The sequence below is a fragment of the Schistocerca americana genome, chromosome 3, assembly GCF_021461395.2.
Source record: "Schistocerca americana isolate TAMUIC-IGC-003095 chromosome 3, iqSchAmer2.1, whole genome shotgun sequence".
NCBI lineage: Eukaryota > Metazoa > Arthropoda > Insecta > Orthoptera > Acrididae > Schistocerca > Schistocerca americana.
Genome location: NC_060121.1, coordinates 535,519,946 through 535,542,183, shown reverse-complemented (window position 1 = coordinate 535,542,183; position 22,238 = coordinate 535,519,946). Strand labels below are relative to the sequence as shown.

General features: G+C 39.9%; 1 protein-coding gene across 1 annotated transcript in view; it reads right to left on the bottom strand.

Moving 5' to 3' along the window:
- Window positions 1–22,238, bottom strand: part of LOC124607303 (protein RER1) — a 75,071-nt gene that overhangs the window by 25,364 nt on the left and 27,469 nt on the right. Inside the window, exon 3 of the mRNA XM_047139597.1 lies at window positions 18,374–18,478. Within this exon, the coding sequence (XP_046995553.1) occupies window positions 18,374–18,478 (105 nt within the window). The remainder of the gene's footprint in view (window positions 1–18,373; window positions 18,479–22,238) is intronic.

Genomic DNA, 22,238 nt, shown 5'->3' with positions numbered 1-22,238 from the left:
CAAGGGGTAAAATATAAGCAGGAAGCTTCAGCCTGCTGTTTCCAGACGAGGAAGGCAGCTGGATAGGAGGCTAATGCCAATACCATCACAAAATGGGTTGTGAGGTGTTGCACAAGAACTGGTGGACTGGTACAAAAGCCTCCTGGAAGAGCAAGGAACAGAATGGGGAGGGAACCCCATCACTGTTGGAAAAAAAGGGAGGTGGGGGAGGGGGGGCTGTTCTTCAGCGGGAGAGGAGGGCATGGGAACAACAGGGGGGGGGGGGGGAGGGGGGCGAGAGGAGAGGAGAGGAGAATGGGACTGGGGTAAGGAAGAGGAAGTAGCCGGAAAGGACCTAACAGAGCCAACAGTAGAAGTCATTGACATATGATTAAGTTTCTGACGAGATAAATGATACAGGGATTTACACTCTTGTATCTTCTTTTCTTTCTTACAAGCCGTGCAATCTGGTAAACATGGAGAATGACGGCTGTGGCAATTAAGGCACACAGGTGGTGGGAAATAGGGGTTCCCTCGTGCAGCACCCAGAGGGCCCACTGAACATTTGGGAGACGTGCCAGAAATAGAAGCACCAAGAGCACACCACAGGTGGTGGAAGATACAACTTCCCATCATGCCGTTCTCGGGGAAGGTTATCTCCCTCAAATGCCAAAAGGTGCTACTATCTGTGCGGTTGTCCTTCCGACCTTCCTGCACATGCTAAACAAAATGAACATCCCTTCATTCCAGATTGGCCAGGAGTTCCTCATAAGTTTCAAGGATGAGATCCCTCTGGAAAATTACTCCCTTGACTTTACTAGGAGACAGGTGAGGTGTAATGGACACCAGTACATCGCCAAGATGAACATAAGCATGAAGAGCTACAGATTGGGTAGCAGTAGTAGTTTTGATCAACAGGGAACCCAACTGCTTGCCAAACTTGTTTTCCATATTTTCCACCTAAAGCAACTGCTTTGTGGCAGTTAATGTACTTCGTGCTTCCTAGTACAGACCAGGTAGTGGGGAAAGTGTTTCCTCCTCCCAGGATGTAGCAGGGAAGGGAAGCTACAGGGTCATAAGCAGTGGCATTCAATGATCCATTGCCAATTGAGATGACTATAGAAGAACAGCCAGATTACTGGATCTTGATACATTTCACATACAAAGCATTCGCCCATACACCACCCACTGCGACCAGCAGCTCTCCCCATGTGCGCCAACTAGTCACAGCAAGGACAACCTGGCACAGTGGCCATTACTGGGCTCTACATGCTCCAAAATGATGAGCAATCACTCCTAGGCAAACATGGGGATGCAACAGTTCGGGTGTCAGAAGTGTGATCCCAGTGTTGTCAGGGGGCTCAGCCAGATGTGTAAATAACAGCCTCACAATGCGTACTGGCTACAAGCCCTGCTGACCTAGTGGGGCGGACGGGGGGGCTATGGTGGGGAAGGAAAAAGGGAGAGGAATTCACGCCGTGGAAGCTGGGGAGAGAGTTCTTCCCAAAATGGCTCATACTACAGGCAAAAAATATGGAAGTGGAGGTCAAACCCCATACAGGAACCAAAAATGTTAAAAAGGGAAAGAGAAAAGGAAAGGAGAACAAAACCACATGGATGGCCAGGTCGAAGGAAGTAAACACACCGAGGGAGGGGAAGGATGGGGTAGTGAGGATGGGGGGGGGGGGGGGAGGGGCATGGAGAAGGAAATGCAGGTTGGGAAGCAAGAATTGGCTGCAATAGCTCATGGTCCTGTGGTTACCTCACACAAACTCACAAAAGAACCACGAGTCCTACACAGTGGTTCACTTGCATTGGTTCAGAAATTACCTAATTTGTTGACATTCATGTGAGAGAGTTTTTCCTATAACTTATATACACTCCTGGAAATGGAAAAAAGAACACATTGACACCGGTGTGTCAGACCCACCATACTTGCTCCGGACACTGCGAGAGGCCTGTACAAGCAATGATCACACGCACGGCACAGCGGACACACCAGGAACCACGGTGTTGGCCGTCGAATGGCGCTAGCAGCGCAGCATTTGTGCACCGCCGCCGTCAGTGTCAGCCAGTTTGCCGTGGCATACGGAGCTCCATCGCAGTCTTTAACACTGGTAGCATGCCGCGACAGCGTGGACTTGAACCGTATGTGCAGTTGACGGACTTTGAGCGAGGGCGTATAGTGGGCATGCGGGAGGCCGGGTGGACGTACCGCCGAATTGCTCAACACGTGGGGCGTGAGGTCTCCACAGTACATCGATGTTGTCGCCAGTGGTCGGCGGAAGGTGCACGTGCCCGTCGACCTGGGACCGGACCGCAGCGACGCACGGATGCACGCCAAGACCGTAGGATCCTACGCAGTGCCGTAGGGGACCGCACCGCCACTTCCCAGCAAATTAGGGACACTGTTGCTCCTGGGGTATCGGCGAGGACCATTCGCAACCGTCTCCATGAAGCTGGGCTACGGTCCCGCACACCGTTAGGCCGTCTTCCGCTCACGCCCCAACATCGTGCAGCCCGCCTCCAGTGGTGTCGCGACAGGCGTGAATGGAGGGACGAATGGAGACGTGTCGTCTTCAGTGATGAGAGACGCTTCTGCCTTGGTGCCAATGATGGTCGTATGCGTGTTTGGCGCCGTGCAGGTGAGCGCCACAATCAGGACTGCATACGACCGAGGCACACAGGGCCAACACCCGGCATCATGGTGTGGGGAGCGATCTCCTACACTGGCCGTACACCACTGGTGATCGCCGAGGGGACACTGAATAGTGTACGGTACATCCAAACCGTCATCGAACCCATCGTTCTACCATTCCTAGACCGGCAAGGGAACTTGCTGTTCCAACAGGACAATGCACGTCCGCATGTATCCCGTGCCACCCAACGTGCTCTAGAAGGTGTAAGTCAACTACCCTGGCCAGCAAGATCTCCGGATCTGTCCCCCATTGAGCATGTTTGGGACTGGATGAAGCGTCGTCTCACGCGGTCTGCACGTCCAGCACGAACGCTGGTCCAACTGAGGCGCCAGGTGGAAATGGCATGGCAAGCCGTTCCACAGGACTACATCCAGCATCTCTACGATCGTCTCCATGGGAGAATAGCAGCCTGCATTGCTGCGAAAGGTGGATATACACTGTACTAGTGCCGACATTGTGCATGCTCTGTTGCCTGTGTCTATGTGCCTGTGGTTCTGTCAGTGTGATCATGTGATGTATCTGACCCCAGGAATGTGTCAATAAAGTTTCCCCTTCCTGGGACAATGAATTCACGGTGTTCTTATTTCAATTTCCAGGAGTGTATAATTTATTTATAAAAAATAATGAAAGTAAATGAAAGTGAAACTTACAATACTATGAATCAAAAGTCAAAAATTGAATTTTTTGAATGTTTACACATTGCATTAATTCAGCTATATGCAATAGTAATGTTTACAAAATATAATTAGTTATATGTGAAACTTATCAAAATGATATCCACGAAAGATGACTGTCATCTGTGTTTGGTTTAAGATGATGATGATGATGATGATGATGATGATGATGATGATGATGATGATTACCACCACCACCACCACCACCGTGTGGTGTTTATCACAACTTCATCATGGCCATTTCCGTTATTCAATCTTGTGTCCAATACTCTTGCTCCAGCTGCTTCGTTTTCCTGCAGTTGTCTTGGCAGTCCTTTGCAGTGACAGAGAGGAAGGCAGAATTTACAAGATTCTACAATCTTTCCGTCAACATGTAGCAGTGACATTGTTCTCCCTGTAATTGTGTTTTATTTTGGCCCATACCAGTTCTATCTTACAGAATGCAATTGTAAGGTGGCAAACAGACTACTCTGTGGCCTCCGCTCGACATGATTTTAACAAAGATGGACACGTTTTTGTATGGTTTGTTTTTCTTTATTGTTGATAGCAGGCCAGCCTTCATCATTGTGTCGGTGCAGTCTATTTTCCTGTCTTGCAGCCACTCTACATAATTCTGCAATCATTAATTAATATTTATTAAACATTCTGTCAAACTGCCTGCTGTGGTACGGCAGCATTATCCATCACACTCACAGAACTGGGTGCAATATTAGGAACCAGCGTACTTGCAGACTATTTTTCAAAATTAGCGGACTTCATTTGTCTGTGATAATCACCCATAATCAACTTTGCCCAGAACTGGAGAGGTGCTTTCTTGACGAATTTGTTCTTGGATACGATGCTAGCAACAGTCAGTCTGAAGTGCTATCCCATACAGTAACACATGTAACATTCTGCTTGCCAGCATTTGCCAAATGCCACATTATCTATCCACAACTTGTACAAGTACAACACCTCACTGGTGCCTTGCCTGATGTTTTCAATCTGTGCCAAGAAACTGGAATGCAAAAACACAATGTCCGCCCACCACAGCAACACAATTCAATTATTATGCACTAAACACCAAACAAGATTAATTAATTTCAATATTTTTGTGAGATGAGTGCATCCTCATCTCCATCCAATCTTCTCTTGCAAAACTGGTAAAAGCTACTGCAAGCTTGGTGCAATCTGTTTGACATTCTAGAATACCTCCAGTGCACTTTGAATAACCTGCGTATTGAGACTGTTTTGTGCAAAGAAACTAAGCCAGAGCCAAAGAAACTAAGCCAGAGCCAAAGAAACTAAGCCAGAGCCAAAGAAACTAAGCCAGAGCCAAAGAAACTAAGCCAGAGCCAAAGAAACTAAGCCAGAGCCAAAGAAACTAAGCCAGAGCCAAAGAAACTAAGCCAGAGCCAAAGAAACTAAGCCAGAGCCAAAGAAACTAAGCCAGAGCCAAAGAAACTATGCCAGAGCCAAAGAAACTATGCCAGAGCCAAAGAAACTATGCCAGAGCCAAAGAAACTATGCCAGAGCCAAAGAAACTATGCCAGAGCCAAAGAAACTATGCCAGAGCCAAAGAAACTATGCCAGAGCCAAAGAAACTATGCCAGAGCCAAAGAAACTATGCCAGAGCCAAAGAAACTATGCCAGAGCCAAAGAAACTAAGCCAAAGGTAAAGAATCTAAAAAGTCTAAAGTATCCTCTACATAAGCAATTTAGCTATGTTTAGGATTAATGTAGTACATATTATTGAAAAATGGAATACATGTTTCTAAGTAACTGTAAGGAACAGCATCCTAATGACCATTCATGAATCAGTGATGAATAAAGGAAAATATTAGAGATTTGAAATTTTAACAACATAACGAGACATTACTTTTCCTTTTCAGGGATATTAAATATTTGCCTGCATGAGATTTGGAAAATATCATAAGCAGTGTAAAACTAAGACACTCGTTCCTGTGTGGGTAGCAACCCTTAATTGAGACCATAAGTAAACTGGGCAAGGCCTTTCCTCTCTTGTTCTGCCTCTCAGTTCTGTAATATAGTCTCCATCTTTTTCGTTCACTGCTGCAAATTACTGGTGTCCTTTTTCTCTTAAGAGTCAATGGCGAACCAGAAGAAGAAACCTGTGATGGTCTAGGGACAGTCTCTTGACTCATTTTATAATGTAAAGATGCATGAACACAACAGCAACACACCACACAGCAGTAAGCAAACAGCCCTCCCACCTCCAAGTCGACGTCCGTTAGTTTCATCAACTTCAAAAGGTGGTCTTCACAAGTTAGTGGTAACAGTTTCTTGCATGAAATTTCCTGCTATATTAAAACTGTGTGCCAGACCAGTTTCTTAGGTTCGAATCCCAGTCCGACAAACAGATCTAATCTGCGTACAAAGTGAATTTGCAGACAAGAAAAAATTCCCAGATTTTTCTTGGTTAAAAACACACTTCTTCCTGGATGAAAATACACTTCTTCCATGTTAAATGACGTATATTTTCACCTGAAGGTGTAAAACTTAATTCTTTGAATGGTAAAGGTTTTAAACACCGACACAGAATGTCCAGGCACTTTAGGAAGTGAAACATAGGGAAAAAGGTTTTGGAAAAATCTATGATGCACTGCAACTTGTACAAACTGTATTTTCTTATTATGAAAGTATAAATACGAATTCCACCAAATGCAGTACATTAATTTCTGAAGTACTCAAATCGTGATTGTGACGCACTTTTGTCAGCCAATCATAGTTCATGTCACGTGATCTCACCAGCCAATGACACCAGTTATTTAGAACATAGGACACATGATGTAGTCAGCCAATAACAATATCATGTAATTGGCACAAACACATAAAAAGAGAAAGTTACCGGTTTAAATTAATATACATATAACACAGCTACAAGCTAAGCTAAGCTTTCACTAAAATTTTACCTAATGACAAAAATGGCTTGTCTTCTGGGCCTGAAATTTTTCTAAGTGGCTAGTCTTCAAAGTGTTAAGTTTTGAATGAGAGTCAAAAGCTCTGTGATTTAAGAAATTCATTGCAAATCCTCACACATATAACAATTCATCTTGCGTAAAAGGTAATTTACTTCCATAGTAACACTTTTCAAATCACAATTAGCAATATTTTCGCGCAACCTGTTAGAAATAGGTTCATTTGAACAGTTGCCAGAAAGTGGTGCCAGGAAACATGCATTACTGTGAATGGACAGCTGTTGTTGCTGTCTTCAGTCCCGAGACTGGTTTGATGCAGCTCTCCACACTACTCTGTCTTGTGCAAGCTTCTTCATCTCCCAGTACTTACTGCAACCTACATCCTTCTGAATCTGCTTAGTGTATTCATCTCTTGGTCTCCCTCTACGATTTTTACCCTCCACACTGCCCTCCAATGCTAAATTTGTGATCCCTTGATGCCCAACCGATCCCTTCTTCTAGTCAAGTTGCGCCACAAACTTCTCTTCTCCCCAACCCTATTCAATACTTCCTCATTAGTTATGTGATCTACCCATCTAATCTTCAGCATTCTTCTGTAGCACCACATTTCGAAAGCTTCTATTCTCTTCCTGTACGAACTAGTTATCGTCCATGTTTCACTTCCATACATGGCTACACTCCATACGTATACTTTCATAAACGGCTTCCTGACACTTAAATCCATACTCGATGTTAACAAATTTCTCTTCTTCAGAAACACTTTCCTTGTCATAGCCAGTCGATATTTTATATCCTCTCTACTTCAACCATCATCAGTTATTTTGCTCCCCAAATAGCAAAACTCCTTTACTATTTTAATTGTCTCATTTCCTAATGTAATTCCCTCAGCAGCGCCTGATTTAATTCGACTACATTCCATTATCCTCGTTTTGCTTTTGTTGATGTTCACCTTATATCCTTCTTTCAAGACACCGTCCATTCCGTTCAACTGCTCTTCCAAGTCCTTTGCTGTCTCTGACAGAATTACAATGGCATTGGTAAATCTCAGAGTTTTTATTTCTTCTCCCTCGACTAATTTCTACTCCAAATTTTTCTTTTGTTTCCTTTACTGCTTGCTCAATATAAAGATTGAATAACATCGGGGAGATGCTATAACCCTGTCTCACTCCCTTCCCAACGACTGCTTCCCTTTCATGCCCCTCAACTCCTAACTGCCATCTGATTTCTGTACAAATTGTAAATAGCCTTTTGCTCCCTGTATTTTATCCATGCCAACTTTAGAATTTGAAAGAGAGTATTCCAGTCAACATTGCCAAAAGCTTTCTCTAAGTCTTCAAATGCTAGAAACGATGTAGGTTTGCCTTTCCTTAATCTTTCTTCTAAGATAAGTCTTAAGGTCAGTATTGCCTCACGTGTTCCAACATTTCTCTGGAATCCTTCTACCAGTTTTTCCATTTGTCTGTAAAGAATTTGTGTTAGTATTTTGCAGCTGTGACTTATTAAACTGATAGTTCGGTAATTTTCACATCTGTCAACACCTGCTCTCTTTGGGATTGGAATTATTATATTCTTCTTGAAGTCTGAGGGTATTTCACCTGTGTCACACATCTTGCTCACCAGATGGTAGAGCTTTGTCAAGACTGGCTTTCCCAAGGCTGTCAGTAGTTCTAATGGAATGTTGTCTACTCCCGGGGCATTGTTACGACTTAGGTCTTTCAGTGCTCTGTCAAACTCTTCATGCAGTATTGTATCTCCCATTTGATCTTCATCTACATCCTCATGTTTTCTCCTTTCATCAATAAAATTCAATATTTCTTCTGTTACCCAAGTATTTCTACTAGCCCTCATCTTTTTACCTGCTTGATCCTCTGCTGCCTTCACTATTTCATCCCTCAAAGCTACCCATTCTTCTTCTACTGTATTTCTTTCCCCCATTCCTGTCAATTGTTCCCTTATGCTCTCCCTGAAACACTGTACAACCTCTGGTTTAGTCAGTTTATCCAGGTCCCATCTCCTTAAATTCCCACCTTTTTGCAGTGTTTTCAGTTTTAATCTACAGTTCATAACCAATAGATTGTGGTCAGAGTCCACATCTGCCCCTCGAAATGTCTTACAATTTAAAACCTGGTTCCTAAATCTCCATCTTACCATTATATAATCTATCTGATACCTTCTAGTGTCTCCAGGATTCCCCCATGTATATAACCTTCTTTTATGATTCTTGAACCAAGTGTTAGCTATGATTAAGTTATGCTCTGCGCAAAATTCTACCAGGCGGTTTCCTCTTTCATTTCTTACCCCCAATCCATATTCACCTACTATCCCTTCTCTCCCTTTTCCTACTCTCAAATTCCAGTCACCCATGACTTACATTTTCGTCTCCCTTCACTACCTGAATAATTTCTTTTATCTCATCATACATTTCATCAATTTCTTCATCGTCTGCAGAGCTAGTTGGCATATAAACTTGTACTACTGTAGTAGGTGTGGGCTTCGCGTCTATCTTGGCCACAATAATGCATTCACTATGCTGTTTGTAGTAGCTTACCTGCACTCCTACTTTTTTATTCATTATTAAACCTACTCCTGCATTACCCCTATTTGATTTTGTATTTATAACCCTGTAATCACCTGACCAAAAGTCTTGTTCCTCCTGCCACCGAACTTCACTAATTCCCACTATATTTAACTTTAACCTATCCATTTCCCTTTTTAAATTTTCTAACCTACCTGCCCAATTAAGGGATTTGACATTCCACACTCCGATCCATAGAATGCCAGTTTTCTTTCTCATGGTAACATTGTCCTCCTGAGTAGTCCCCGCCCGGAGATCTGAATGGCGACTATTTTACCTCTGAAATATTTTACCCAAGAGGACGCCATCATCATTTAACCATACAGTAAAGCTGCATGCCCTTGGGAAAAATTACTGCTGTAGTTTCCCCTTGCTTTCAGCCGTTCGCAGTACCAGCACAGCAAGGCAGTTTTGGTTAGCGTTACAAGGCCAGATCAGTCTATGATCCAGACTGTTGCCCCTGCAACTATTGAAAAGGCTGCTGCCCCTCTTCAGGAGCCACACGTTTGTCTGGCCTCTCAACAGATACCCCTCCGTTGTGGTTGCACCTACGGTACAGCCATCTGTATCACTGAGGCACAAGCCTCCCCACCAACGGCAAGGTCCATGGTTCATGGGGGGACGGACAGCTACTATGACAAAATATACTCATGCTTGTGTTTGCTCTGATCCTACATATTTCACCCCCATTTCTGTTATGAATTTCATGCACAGTGGGTTTCACGTGACCATGTGCTGCACTGCAGTATGTTTTTCAGAGAGGACATATAATGTTATCATATTTAGGGCAATTCTTTTATCATATAATAACATAAGAAATGCAAAATAAGAAAGCAGTCCTTGACATAATAACTGGACTCTACAACTCAAAGTACCCTAATATTTTGCTATGTGGCGACTAACAAATTTTTCTATTTATATTCTGCAATAATTATCTACCATTTCCAATAAGATTTACATCCACAGAGCACTGCAGAAACCTAGTATGAAGAAATACAAATTTCTTGGAAAAAAAAGAAAGAAAGAAAACCAGTTGTTCATATAAGCCAGAACCAAGAACAATAATTTTTTATACCTTTGAAAGTCATGAAAAAGTTAATGTTTTCTGTGAAGCCAAGAAACTGTACAACTGGCAGTTTATGTTCTACTCCAGCAGCAAACCTAAAGCTTTGTGGGGAGTTACAACGATAAAACATGGTGTGTTGCCCAGCCTATAATTTACCAAAGATTGGCATTCTGTAAATTTGAGACTCAAACAACACAAATTAAGGAATAACATCAAGTCTAGTGGCGGCACCTTACGAGTGTCTAAACATTTCTGTAATCAAAAAACATTGTGTTTCATGGAAGGCAGATTTGTAAAATTACACTAAAGCTGTCAATATATTTGAAACAAAACATTTTAGTCAATATTGGCCAAATTTGCCTGCTCAGTCATCTTCAAGTGAACTTTTATATATGTTCGTATGTATATAGCACTAACAGATCTTACATCATGTACAAACAGGATATCAGAATACTCTAAGAGCTTCGGAATTTTGTAAACCGTACTGAAATGCATAATTCAGCTAAAAGTGCACATTCGTATGTCCAGATTCACACTGAAGTAGTCCCATACCTGATATTAAGTTTTATTAATGTGGTTTTCGGGATGCCAATTTTCTTGGAGTACCAGCATTGTATTATCTCATGTTTGGCTCTTTATTATGACCTGGTGCCAAAACATGAAATTATGCACTTTAAATTCAGTGAACAGTTGAAACCAGCCATAGTGCAGAATGAAACACTTTGTTTCAAATAAATTGGCTGCCTCTGCGGAAAAGATTAATAAAATGCAAATTTCTTTAGCAATTTAACAAAACTAACTTCATACTTCTGCAAGATGATTAATGCTCGACTGCCAATAATGTGGAAATAAAATAATATCAGAAAACAACATATTTTACTCTCCCGTAATTATGTGAATGTATTTTAATTTACTTGGTAGCTCCCAGTTGCAAGAATCTGTTTTGTTTTCATTTGACGTGAGAGCTGTAAACAAAGAGGAAACAGCAAACTCGTGAAACAAATGTTGATCACATGGAGACTACTCCCTCCATGGCAACTCTCACTGCTTTGCATATGAGCAAATCTTGGTAGTTTGGGCACACTAGAAAAATTTTTCTGGTTAGCATCTGGTTGCTTGCTGCTACTGCTTACACAGCTAACAGCCACACTTCAGGTAGTCAGAAGCGAGAGTAGACACTACTGTTATGTGACTTTAGCTCTGCATATGCTCTTGAGCCCACTGGCAATTGATCAAAAGAAACTAATGCAAACCACTGCAACATCATGCTCATCGAAAGCAGTTTGTTGTTATGAAGTATTTTATAATTTTCATTCATTTTGCTGTCAGCAGATACTTGTATGTGCACTGTGTTTTGTTGTAAATGATACAGTTTCTTTGCAGTTCCATTTTGATGTTCTCTCGTCTATTCCTGGAATTCTAAAAAATTGCCGTTTTTTCAAGTCTACTCCCTGATGAAATAATTTCTGGGTTTTCGCCAAATTTCCCAGGCCATACACACACTGTGCTAGGATGTTTGAAATGAGTGCACTTACCACTGAAGAGTGAAAATTCGTTCTAGTTTCTCGGGTTTTGCTTCAAGTACTTGCTGAAAATGTCAGTTCCTGAAAGTTTTTATCAAACTTTCAGAAGCTATGTGTGTTCAGCAGCTGTGTGAAAATATCAATGTCAAAAAGAAGAATGGCACAAAAACATATGAGCTGAAACAAATATACCATTGGACTCACTAAATACGTAACTGGCACCAACAGCCAAGGAAGTGCGAAATGAATTTACCAATAAATCTGTTTCACCAGAAGGGAAAGAAGAGTGGCAGTACAGGTGTCTAAATTTTAGCAGATTTTTTGATGTTACCATAAATTCAAATGCATTAAATTTGTAATAAAAGTAATAAATACTGAATATTAGCTTGTACAGTTAACAATGTTGAGGGACATGAAAGGGAAGCAGTGGTTGGGAAGGGAGTGAGACAGGGTTGTAGCCTCTCCCCGATGTTATTCAATCTGTATATTGAGCAAGCAATGAAGGAAACAAAAGAAAAATTTGGAGTAGGTATTAAAATCCATGAAGAAAAAATAAAAACTTTGAGATTTGCCGATGACATTGTAATTCTGTCAGAGACAGCAAAGGACTTGGAAGAGCAGTTGAACGGAATGGACAGTGTCTTGAAAGAAGGATATAAGATGAACATCAACAAAAGCAAAATGAGGATAATGGAATGTAGTCGAATTAAATCAGCTGACGCTGAGAGAATTAGATTAGGAAATGAGACACTTAAAATAGTAAAGGAGTTTTGCTATTTGGGGAGCAAAATAACTGATGATGGTCGAAGTAGAGAGGATATAAAATATAGACTGGCAATGGCAAGGAAAGCGTTCCTGAAGAAGAGACATTTGTTAACATCGAGTATAGATTTCAGTGTCAGGAAGTCATTTCTGAAAGTATTTGTATGGAGTGTAGCCATGTATGGAAGTGAAACATGGACGGTAAATAGTTTGGACAAGAAGAGAATAGAAGCTTTCGAAATGTGGTGCTACAGAAGAATGCTGAAGATTAGATGGGTAGATCACATAACTAATGAGGAGGTACTGAATAGGATTGGGGAGAAGAGGAGTTTGTGACAACTTGACCAGAAGAAGGGATCGGTTGGTAGGACATGTTCTGAGGCATCAAGGGATCACCAATTTAGTATTGGAGGGCAGCGTGGAGGGTAAAAATCGTAGGGGGAGACCAAGAGATGAATACACTATGCAGATTCAGAAGGATGTAGGTTGCAGTAGGTACTGGGAGATGAAGAAGCTTGCACAGGATAGAGTAGCATGGAGAGCTGCATCAAACCAGTCTCAGGACTGAAGACCACAACAACAACAACGACAACAGTTGACAATAGATGTTTGCAATTAGCATATGACATCCTCAGAAAGTTTATAATGTAAATGAAGTTCCCTCATTTTAGTTCATTCAGAAGTGTTTCTTGATAACATCAATACGTCCTACCTGTATCCATTTTTCCAACCCGACATTTCTTTTTTCCCTGTTCCTTTAATTTTGTGTTTCATCACTATTTTTATTTAGTGATAATAATGATGCAACAATAGTGGCAAAAGCTCTCGTTTTTAAGCACGGCTGCACTTTTGCAACAAGTAGGTGCAGAAAATTCCTGAAATTAACTTGCCCCGCAATTTGAAGTAAACCTGAGGAAGTTTTGTGCTACTGTAAACTCCTCGACAAGTGCTTGCAGAAGTTACTTGATAGTGGACAAGCCTTTCAATGCACACAGTAGTACTTTGTGTCCCGTCATAGCTCAGCATAAGCAGCACTCTGGGATAGATTAATATCTTTCAAATAGTGCCAATTTTCTCTGCTTCTGGCAGCACCAGGAAAACTGTCAAGTTATCATGACCAAACAGCAGATCATTATTGCATACAGAACTGTCAGTGCATGCAAATTCATGGTGAGTAGCAGTTGATGGCATGAAACAGGAAAAAGAGGTACAGGTTAATGCACATGTAGACTGGTCATTAAAGAGCAATCCTGCATTCTACAGATGGTACTGAGGCAAGATGTTTAGTGCTCATCGTTTATAGGATGAACTCCACTGTGCTCCTGATTTGGCAAATTTATTTTGTTTGAGTTTGTGGCTGGCTGCACTTCCTGTCGTCACAGTGGTCAGTTACTTCAGGGAGATAAGTGCTTCATCTGCCTGTGAACTGTGTAAACTTTGTTGTGTGTGCATTCTAATTGTTTGTGATTTGTATTTTCTGAGGTGGCCAGTACTTCAGCTATTGTCATTAATCTGCCGCACAGATTCAATCCGAGTCTGTACGCATCTTCCTGTTTCAAACACTAGTGCACTGCATTTTATACTATATGAGCCAGTAAATCTGTTTTATTTCTAAAGATTGTAAAAAGAAGATTAACATTACCACAGGTCATCTTCTGTTTGGCTTAATGTTGCCTACCACAACACTCCCTCTGTGCCTATGTATTCTTCTTCGACTAGCACTTATGCATCAACTACTTGTTGGATATATTCCAGTGACTTTCTTTCCTTACAGTAGCTTCTCTCAGTAACATTTAAGTTGCTATCTGATATCTCGACATTTCCTAACATCCCATCATTTTCTAGTCAGTTTTCTATCAAGTATCCCTTGCCTTGCTCATTCCGCAAAGAGCCACCCAATTTCTTATTGTTCCACAAAACTTCATGCATCCTTTGCCAATATTCTGCATTTATTACATTGTTTATTCTATTTTACATTTTGTGTAGTTCTTTACTTTTGCTGAGATAATGTCATTAGCGAATCTTCTCATTAACAGTCTTTTACCCTTATTTTAATTGCACTCCTGAATCTTTCTTTTATTTCCGTTTGTGTGTGTGTGTGTGTGTGTGTGTGTGTGTGTGTCAGCTGTCATAAGGAACTTCATCTGACAATTTTATATAATCTGATGACACCTAACCCTGGTTTAAATAAAAATAACTTTGCAACTGTGACTGTTTTATTTACAATATTTAAGCCTTCGGGCAGAAAAGTCTTAAAATAGAAAACACACACACACACACACACACACACACACACACACACACACACACACACAGCTATTGTATTTAATCACTGAGCCGAACCGCAGACAGCAACTCTTTCTGAATTTTCTTTTCCTATCTTCTACATACTCCATTTGACAGAAAATTTCCAGGACAAGCTTTCTAAAAAAACAGAAACTCACACTAACCAAGTAATGATCCTAGCCACTATCAAAGTAGTCCCCTTGGCTATCTATACACAGTTGCGAACATTTGTGCAGAGCTTAGATACAAGCAGGGAAATCTTCAAAAGCAATGCTTGTAAGCTCATTTGTCATAGTTCATTGGATGTCTGCGATATCTTACACTCATGGAAAGAAGAGAAGATAAGGCGAGAGGTCAGGCATTAAGTTTGCGTTTCCGTAAATCTTTGAGTAAAATCTTATGACAAACATCACGATTCAAATTAAGTTCTTCTGGTTCCGCATGCACAGTTACATGGCTGTCTTCCTGCAGCAACGACCTTTCACACTTCACATTTGCATTAGTATGTGCTGTAGATGGGCGACCAACTCTGGGATCACCTTGTACTGAATCTCTGCCTTTACGAAGCCTTTTATGCCACTCGAAAACACGACTTAACGTGATGTCCATTCTTTGATCACAATCGGCCAAACAGCATGTTGCTAAACACAGCCCTGCCAACTAGTGATTTTATGTGGAAAAATGGCCAAGGTCACTTCAGGGATGCACCCATGTCACATAACATAAAAACATTTGTTCCTTTTTGGTAATGCAAACTCAGAAATACAAGCCTGTCCTGGAACTTTTCTGACAAATGGAGTTTTATTCTTGCCAGAAACTTAAATACATGAGCTATTAATATGGTCATTCAACTGATCTTACTTTTATTTGCTTTTGATGTCTTCAGGACAGTGCAGATGATATTCTTCCAAAGGTCCAATAGAATGTCTCCAATCTCAAATTATACACACTAACTTGAATGACTGTTTGGTCATCACTTCTCACAATAATTTTAACAATTAACAAAGGAAAGGAATGTTATCTATGCCTTCTGCTTTATTTGCCTGTCTTCTAAGTCTCTTTCAGAGCGAGTCTAACACTGGATCCCCACGTCTTCCAATCAACACACAATTTTTCCTCTATCACATGAGCACATATGTTCCACCTACTCACATAGGCCCTCAATGTACTCTTTCCAACTATCCACTCTTTCCTCTGTGTTGACCACTGAGATTTCTCCTACCACTCTTAATCTTTATGTCCTTGCTTTTAATATCAACAAAAGTTATTTTGACTTGTTCTGAATCTGACATGATGGTCTTTTTCGATGTCTTCACATTTTTCCTGTGGCCATTTCCCTTTAGTTTCCCTGAATTTCCTTTTCATTTTATTAATAAGTATCTTGTATTGGAGTACCAATTTCCTCAGCATTATTATATTTAGAGCGAAATTCTCTCTTTGCAGTGGAGTGTACACTGGTATGAAACTTCCTGACAGATTAAACCATGTGCCAGACCAAGACTCGCACTCGGGACCTTTAACTTTTGCAGGCAAGTGCTCTAACAACTGGGCTACCTAAACACGGCTCACGACACATCACAGCTTTACTTCCACCAGTACCTCATCTCCTACCAAATTTCACAGGACAGGTCATGAGTTATGCTCGGGTAGCTCAGTTGGTAGAGCGCTTGCCCATGGAAGGCAAAGGTCCCAAGTTCAAGTCTCGATCTGGCACACAGTTTTAATCTGCCAGGAGTTTCAATATTATATTTACTTTTTTTAGTTATCAACTGAAATATCTTGCATCGTCCAAGATTTCCTCATAATTATCTTACTTGTATCTTCATTTGTCTCTACATTTATCTAACTTCTGTGCTTGCTATTTAACTGATGTGCTTACAGTGATATTCATTATAGCAATATCTACAGTCTCCAGCCACAAATGCTCACAACAGCTGGGATAGAGGTATGCTGACTACCTGCCCCTCCATGTCCACAGCGAGTGATGCTATTGGCTGAGGATTTAGTATCTACGGTCACAAAGAACTTCAAACTCATATCATCATTCTTCAACAATCTGTTTCCTTACATGCAACTCTTCCTGACTATTCCCTTTAACACCGACCTATTCTTCACAATCACTGACTCACAATTCAGGACTATATCTTCTACTACTGTGACCTTTTTACAGTCCCGAATCCAATTTTGGAGTCTTTACCTCACTGATGTAAAGCTAATGGTGTCTTCTGGTGTTCCCAGCCCTTTTCCAAATACATCATCTTTTGTGATTTTTGAACAGTGTATATGCTCTTACTTGCTGAAAGTAATTGCAGAATTCCAAGAGTCTTTTTCCTTTCTCATTTCTATCAACTAGCTCATATTCTTATCTCTCTGTCCTCCATTCTTTTCCCTACTCTAGTGTTCCAATCCCTTATAATTCTTAGAATTGTTTCCCTTTATATACCCAGTTACCCGTTCAATGTTCCCTCAGCAATCCATTTCCAGAGATCCAAATGAGGGACTAATCCAGAATTCTTTGCCGATTTCATGATCAACAAGCCACTTTCAATTCTACACATTTCCCATGGTACAAATTATGGTCTTTAATATAGTTGTTTCCAGTGGACACTGCATCCTTATGGCATTAATCATTGCCGATTCTTTCACCTTTAGTGGCCATTTCCCACCCCAAAAGCAAGTGCATGCTCAGAATCACTAGCTGCTTCCATGCTTCCTTGATGAGACCATTGGCAGAACAAGAGTAAATCACTGTATCTGAAGTCTTCAGCCACATTTGCTGCTTTTCTTACTGAAAATCTTGGCAGTGGATCTGATTGAACATGGGGCACAAGACGTTTTGATTAGTAGAAAGATATTATCCGTTGACTTAATTTTATTCCCACTTTGTAATCAACTAAATCGGGGGTTAAAATTTCCTTCAGCATCTGGAAGTACACACACACACACACACACACACACACACACACACACACACACACACACACACAATTTAATAACGGTGAGTGTTCTGACAGGCACATCGTAAATTTCAACAAATCTGGAAGTTTCTATTAGATTCTGCTAGTTGCTCTAATTCAATACACAGACACAGAATTCAACTGCCATTAATATGGTGGAAGTACGTTGTTGTTGTTGAATAACAACTTCTCAAGCCTGCCTGAAGCTTTCAGAAGTACACAAATCCCATTTAAGTTAATCTATTGTTTCAACTGTACGACACAAATCAGAAACTGATGAAATGTATACCCACACAATTCTGTGTGTCATTGCTGTAAACAGTTATCCAAATGTGCATTCTCATCATGAAATGACAATGCTACCTGCCACAATTATCACTGAAAGATTTGTAACAACTTTGAACTTATGTTCCTTCTGTTGATACTGTGAAAATAAGGTTGGTCACATATCTTTGAAATTCCTCCAATGAAACATTTTACAGAGATCAATAACACCCAAATATAGCATTGACTTATACACCAGCATTTTAACGGCTTAAAAAATTAACTATCAGATCCAAAAATTAAAGAAATTGTTACAGGTCAGTGAATACGTTTACCCCCAGTACAATAAAATACACAGCAACTAAGAGACACTTTTTGTAGATTTGCTGACAGATACCTACTGAAGGAATTATGATCAGTGAGAACTGGTACAGCTCACTACATTACTGAGACTTTTAAATGGGCAGTTTTTGTAAAATTACTTGAATGACAAGTACAAACTGTTAAGGAGAAGCATAATCTAATTCTATTTAATGAACTGCCACACACTGGAAATTGTACGTGCAGCCATCATAACAGGTCATTTTAAAATCTGCTGAGACCACAAGAGGTATTACAAAATCACTCACCATCTATACAAAACTTTGAGGAATGTTCTAATGAAACATACCTGTAATACAAATATTCGAGTTAAAAAACCCAGTATAAGAAGAACTGCAAATATCCACCTCGCTGTTGTGTAAGGTGTAACATCATCTAAAAATTTTTGGTACCTCTGAAAAATAGAAAAATGAGCACTTAGAACAAATACATAGAAGAATAGTTTAAAAAGACATTAGTATAAAAATGAACTTATTTTATGTACCATAATTTATTTAATTTTAGTAACTTAGCCCTTTATTATGAAGATGCGTGCTAAATCAAAGATAATTCTATCACTATCTGTGACTCAAATTCACACTAAATGAATAAGATCTTTTGGCCCAATTCTATAAATAAAAGCACAGTGAGAAGCCAAAAAAATCTAACCTATGTAATCATTTATTTTCTTTAATAGACATTCCACTTATAGGAATCAATGATAAACTCTTTACTCTACAAAAGAAACTCCAATGCAAAACAATACTAAAACAAGTTGGAAAGACTCCCACTGCTGCCATAATCCTAGCCAAAGCTACAGCAATGAATCTCAGCTGCACCAGAGCCCATCACCACCAATGTCCTGTGTGACGTCTCTAACAAGTGTGATCATCATATCGGCATTTGCCATGCGATTCACAGAGAAAATATTATGTTCCTGCCATATGTAAAACCTTCCAGAGATATTCTTTGAAGAGGATATGGTTTGAAGCAAATTCCTGTACAGTTTTGTTTGCATGAATTTTTGAAAATTTCATGTTCCTCTGTGTTCACCCTGTACAGAAATTCCTGGTAAAAAAGATTCTAGTTTGAAGTTTCAAGTTGTTCTACCCATTTGTCATCAGTCTTAGCCAATATTTCTTCAAAATTCAAAATCCATAAACAATTTTAGGATAAATCCTAATGTCACACATGGCTGTTATTCTTCCCATGACTTCTGTACGAAAGCCACTAGTGTGAAGGTTCTCAATGGATTAAGCAGTCTTAACTATAGGGGACCTTTTCTTTACTTTGAACAAATATAACAGCTGCTTTAGCCATCATTTTTCACTTTCAGCAGGCTAACTGTGAAAATTATGAATAATTTAAAATTAACTGAAGTATTATGAATTGTGGCCTTCAAAGAAGCTCAACAAATGTTTAGGAGAAAAGGTTTCAGACCTATTTAGAGCATCTTGTTTGTAGACTACAGCAAGAGAACAAACTGCATGACGCTACAAGTACCTGCCTCACAACAAATGATCGGGCATTTTGTTTCAGTTTTTTGTACCAAGGTCTTACTGAGTCATAAGCAACTACACGACAAATCTGCAATTCACACTAAAGTGCTTGGCAGAAGGTTCATCAAACCACTGTCAGACTATCTCTACAGTTCCACTCTCAAATAGCTGGTTGGAAAAAAAAATTTTGATCTTTTAAGTACGAGCTCTGAATTCTCATTTTACTAAAATGGTCATTTCTCCATATTTATACGGGAGTCAACATTTTCCCATTTGGAGGAGAATATTTATTAAGTTTTATGTCTCAGACAAACCATGTACACAGTCAGTCTATGAACTTTCCTACTACTTATATAATTTTTCCACCACTCCTATGTTGGTAAAATTCCTTGCAATAAAGCTGCTTTGGTCTCCCAAAGACAGAGACAATGCTTTCTAGGTCCTTCAGAATCTCTTAGCATGGGTATTGCAGCCGTTCTTTCACAGAGCCTAAAATATGGTAATTCAAGGGTGGAGAGAATATCCCACCCAAATGTCCTGATTTCCTCCACAGTGACATATGCAGTGTAAGCCTGCATGTTATCACACCATTATTGACATTCCATTAAGACTGAAGAAAATAAACCAGACAAAGCCCCTGGGGACCCAAAGATTCTGCCTATAACTTTCCCAAATGACACCAACTTTGCTTCCTTTCTTGATAGCAAATCCAAATGGAGTTTTACTTACTCTGGCATTTTATTTCAGGTGCATAACAATACGACCGACAATCATAGTCGGTCACAATTATCAAAAAACCTCCATTTTGAAATCACTCAAGAAGGCTTTGGGTGATAGTTCTTCTCTAAACTTTGTGGTCTTCAGTCAATAAATTTAAAATAAAAAATAAAAATTTGACTGCACACATCAAATCTTTCCTTGTGCAAAATGTGGAGATGGAAGGCAACTGCTTTTAGGCTCATGTTGGTTGCTTGTGTTCCCTTGTTTGAAATGTACCACATTTCAACACTGTTAGCACCCATGTAGGTATCTCCACATGCATGCTGAAGTCATATGAACTTCAGCAGCAAATTGTTTCCTCTTAAATGAGGAATCAAAGATAGCATGTTGCCAAAACAAAAGGTCATGTCTGACACTACGCAAATATAAACTGTGCTCAAGTAAAAGAAATCCACAATATGTCAGCCATAGTGTAGAGAGTGAATATATGATACTATACTCAGTTTTATAACATTTTTTGGAATTGCTGTTCTAAGAAAGCCTCACTCCAAACTTTCCATGTGACAAGCTGTAAGTAATGTGAGTTCTGTACAACAGTTGTCACAATATTCAGTATAATGTTTTGCTTTTGCCCTCCTTAATTTCAAGGGCATTAAATCTTAAGACTAATTAAAGTAACAATAAACTTGCAGTTTTAATGTATTGGTTTTCAGTTTGCAGTGGCACAGGATGACCAACAGAGAAATTATAGACACCATGTGCTTCTTGAATGGCCAAAGACACCTTTAAGAGACAAATGAAGTGAGAAGCACAACATACATAATATGGGAATATTTTAACAGAATACTAAAAGTGCAATGCTACAAAAATTGAGAGATATTCTGCCTCGGTGCCCAGGCAACCAATAAATAAGTAGAAATACAACATTAATTTAGTCAGAACTGTTTTTGCTTCAGCACTGTGGTCACACATGAGTGGAGCTAGTTATGAGACATCAACTAACTTGTCAGAAGTACTGTAGCATTCACCTGAAACAACTCCGAGAAAACATCAAAATGTAAACTAATGTGCCCCAACTGAGATTTTAATCTCAATCTTGTTACAGACAATATCATTGCCTAAGCTACTATCGCACTTCATCTGAAAGGCAGTATCAAGTAGAATGATGATGCCCAGCTGTAGGGGAAGATAAGGCATCAGACCTAAAGAATGGTTATTGATAAAGGGATGTGAAACAAAGTGAAGAACCAACAAAAATGTGGAAAGTTATTGTTAGGCAGCACTAACAAACGCAAATACCAGTAAAGTAGCTACCAAAATTTTGAAAGAAGGAATGGGAATCAAGATCGAATCTATTTTTGGCAATACATAATGTGCTTAATACGATGATGTGACAATAACTTCCACATTTTTCCAGGTCTTCTTGAAAAAGATGAAATGTTTAGGACACCAAATAAAACATCTGGCACAAGATCTGAACACACTGCAGCACTGCTTACCAGACTGTCTAGTGCATTACATGATTGATGATTGCTGTCAGAGTCAACCAAAGTTCACTTTTAAGGTGCATACATAACAAAAGCAAAGAATGTGAGCCAATTAACAAGATCAAAGCATGTAATGCCAATTTTCTAAGAATACAGAGAAATTACCATAATGCACTTCTCATCAGGTTAAAAAAAATTAGTAGTGTGCTTTTGCGTATTCAGCAGAGGTGTTGATTCCATAACACCCATCAATAAATCATATCAAGAAAATCTGAGACATTATAGGATAAATAAACATTATCCACAATAATTTTGATCTCTGGCATTTTTACACAAAGGACTGAAGATGAAAAATTTTGAAATGCTATTAGAAAACAAATGTATGAAACACTCGCGCACCTTTCAAAGTCAGTGAACTTAGGACTCAGTGTATCACTCTCTTACATTGTGAGACACTTACATACTGCTA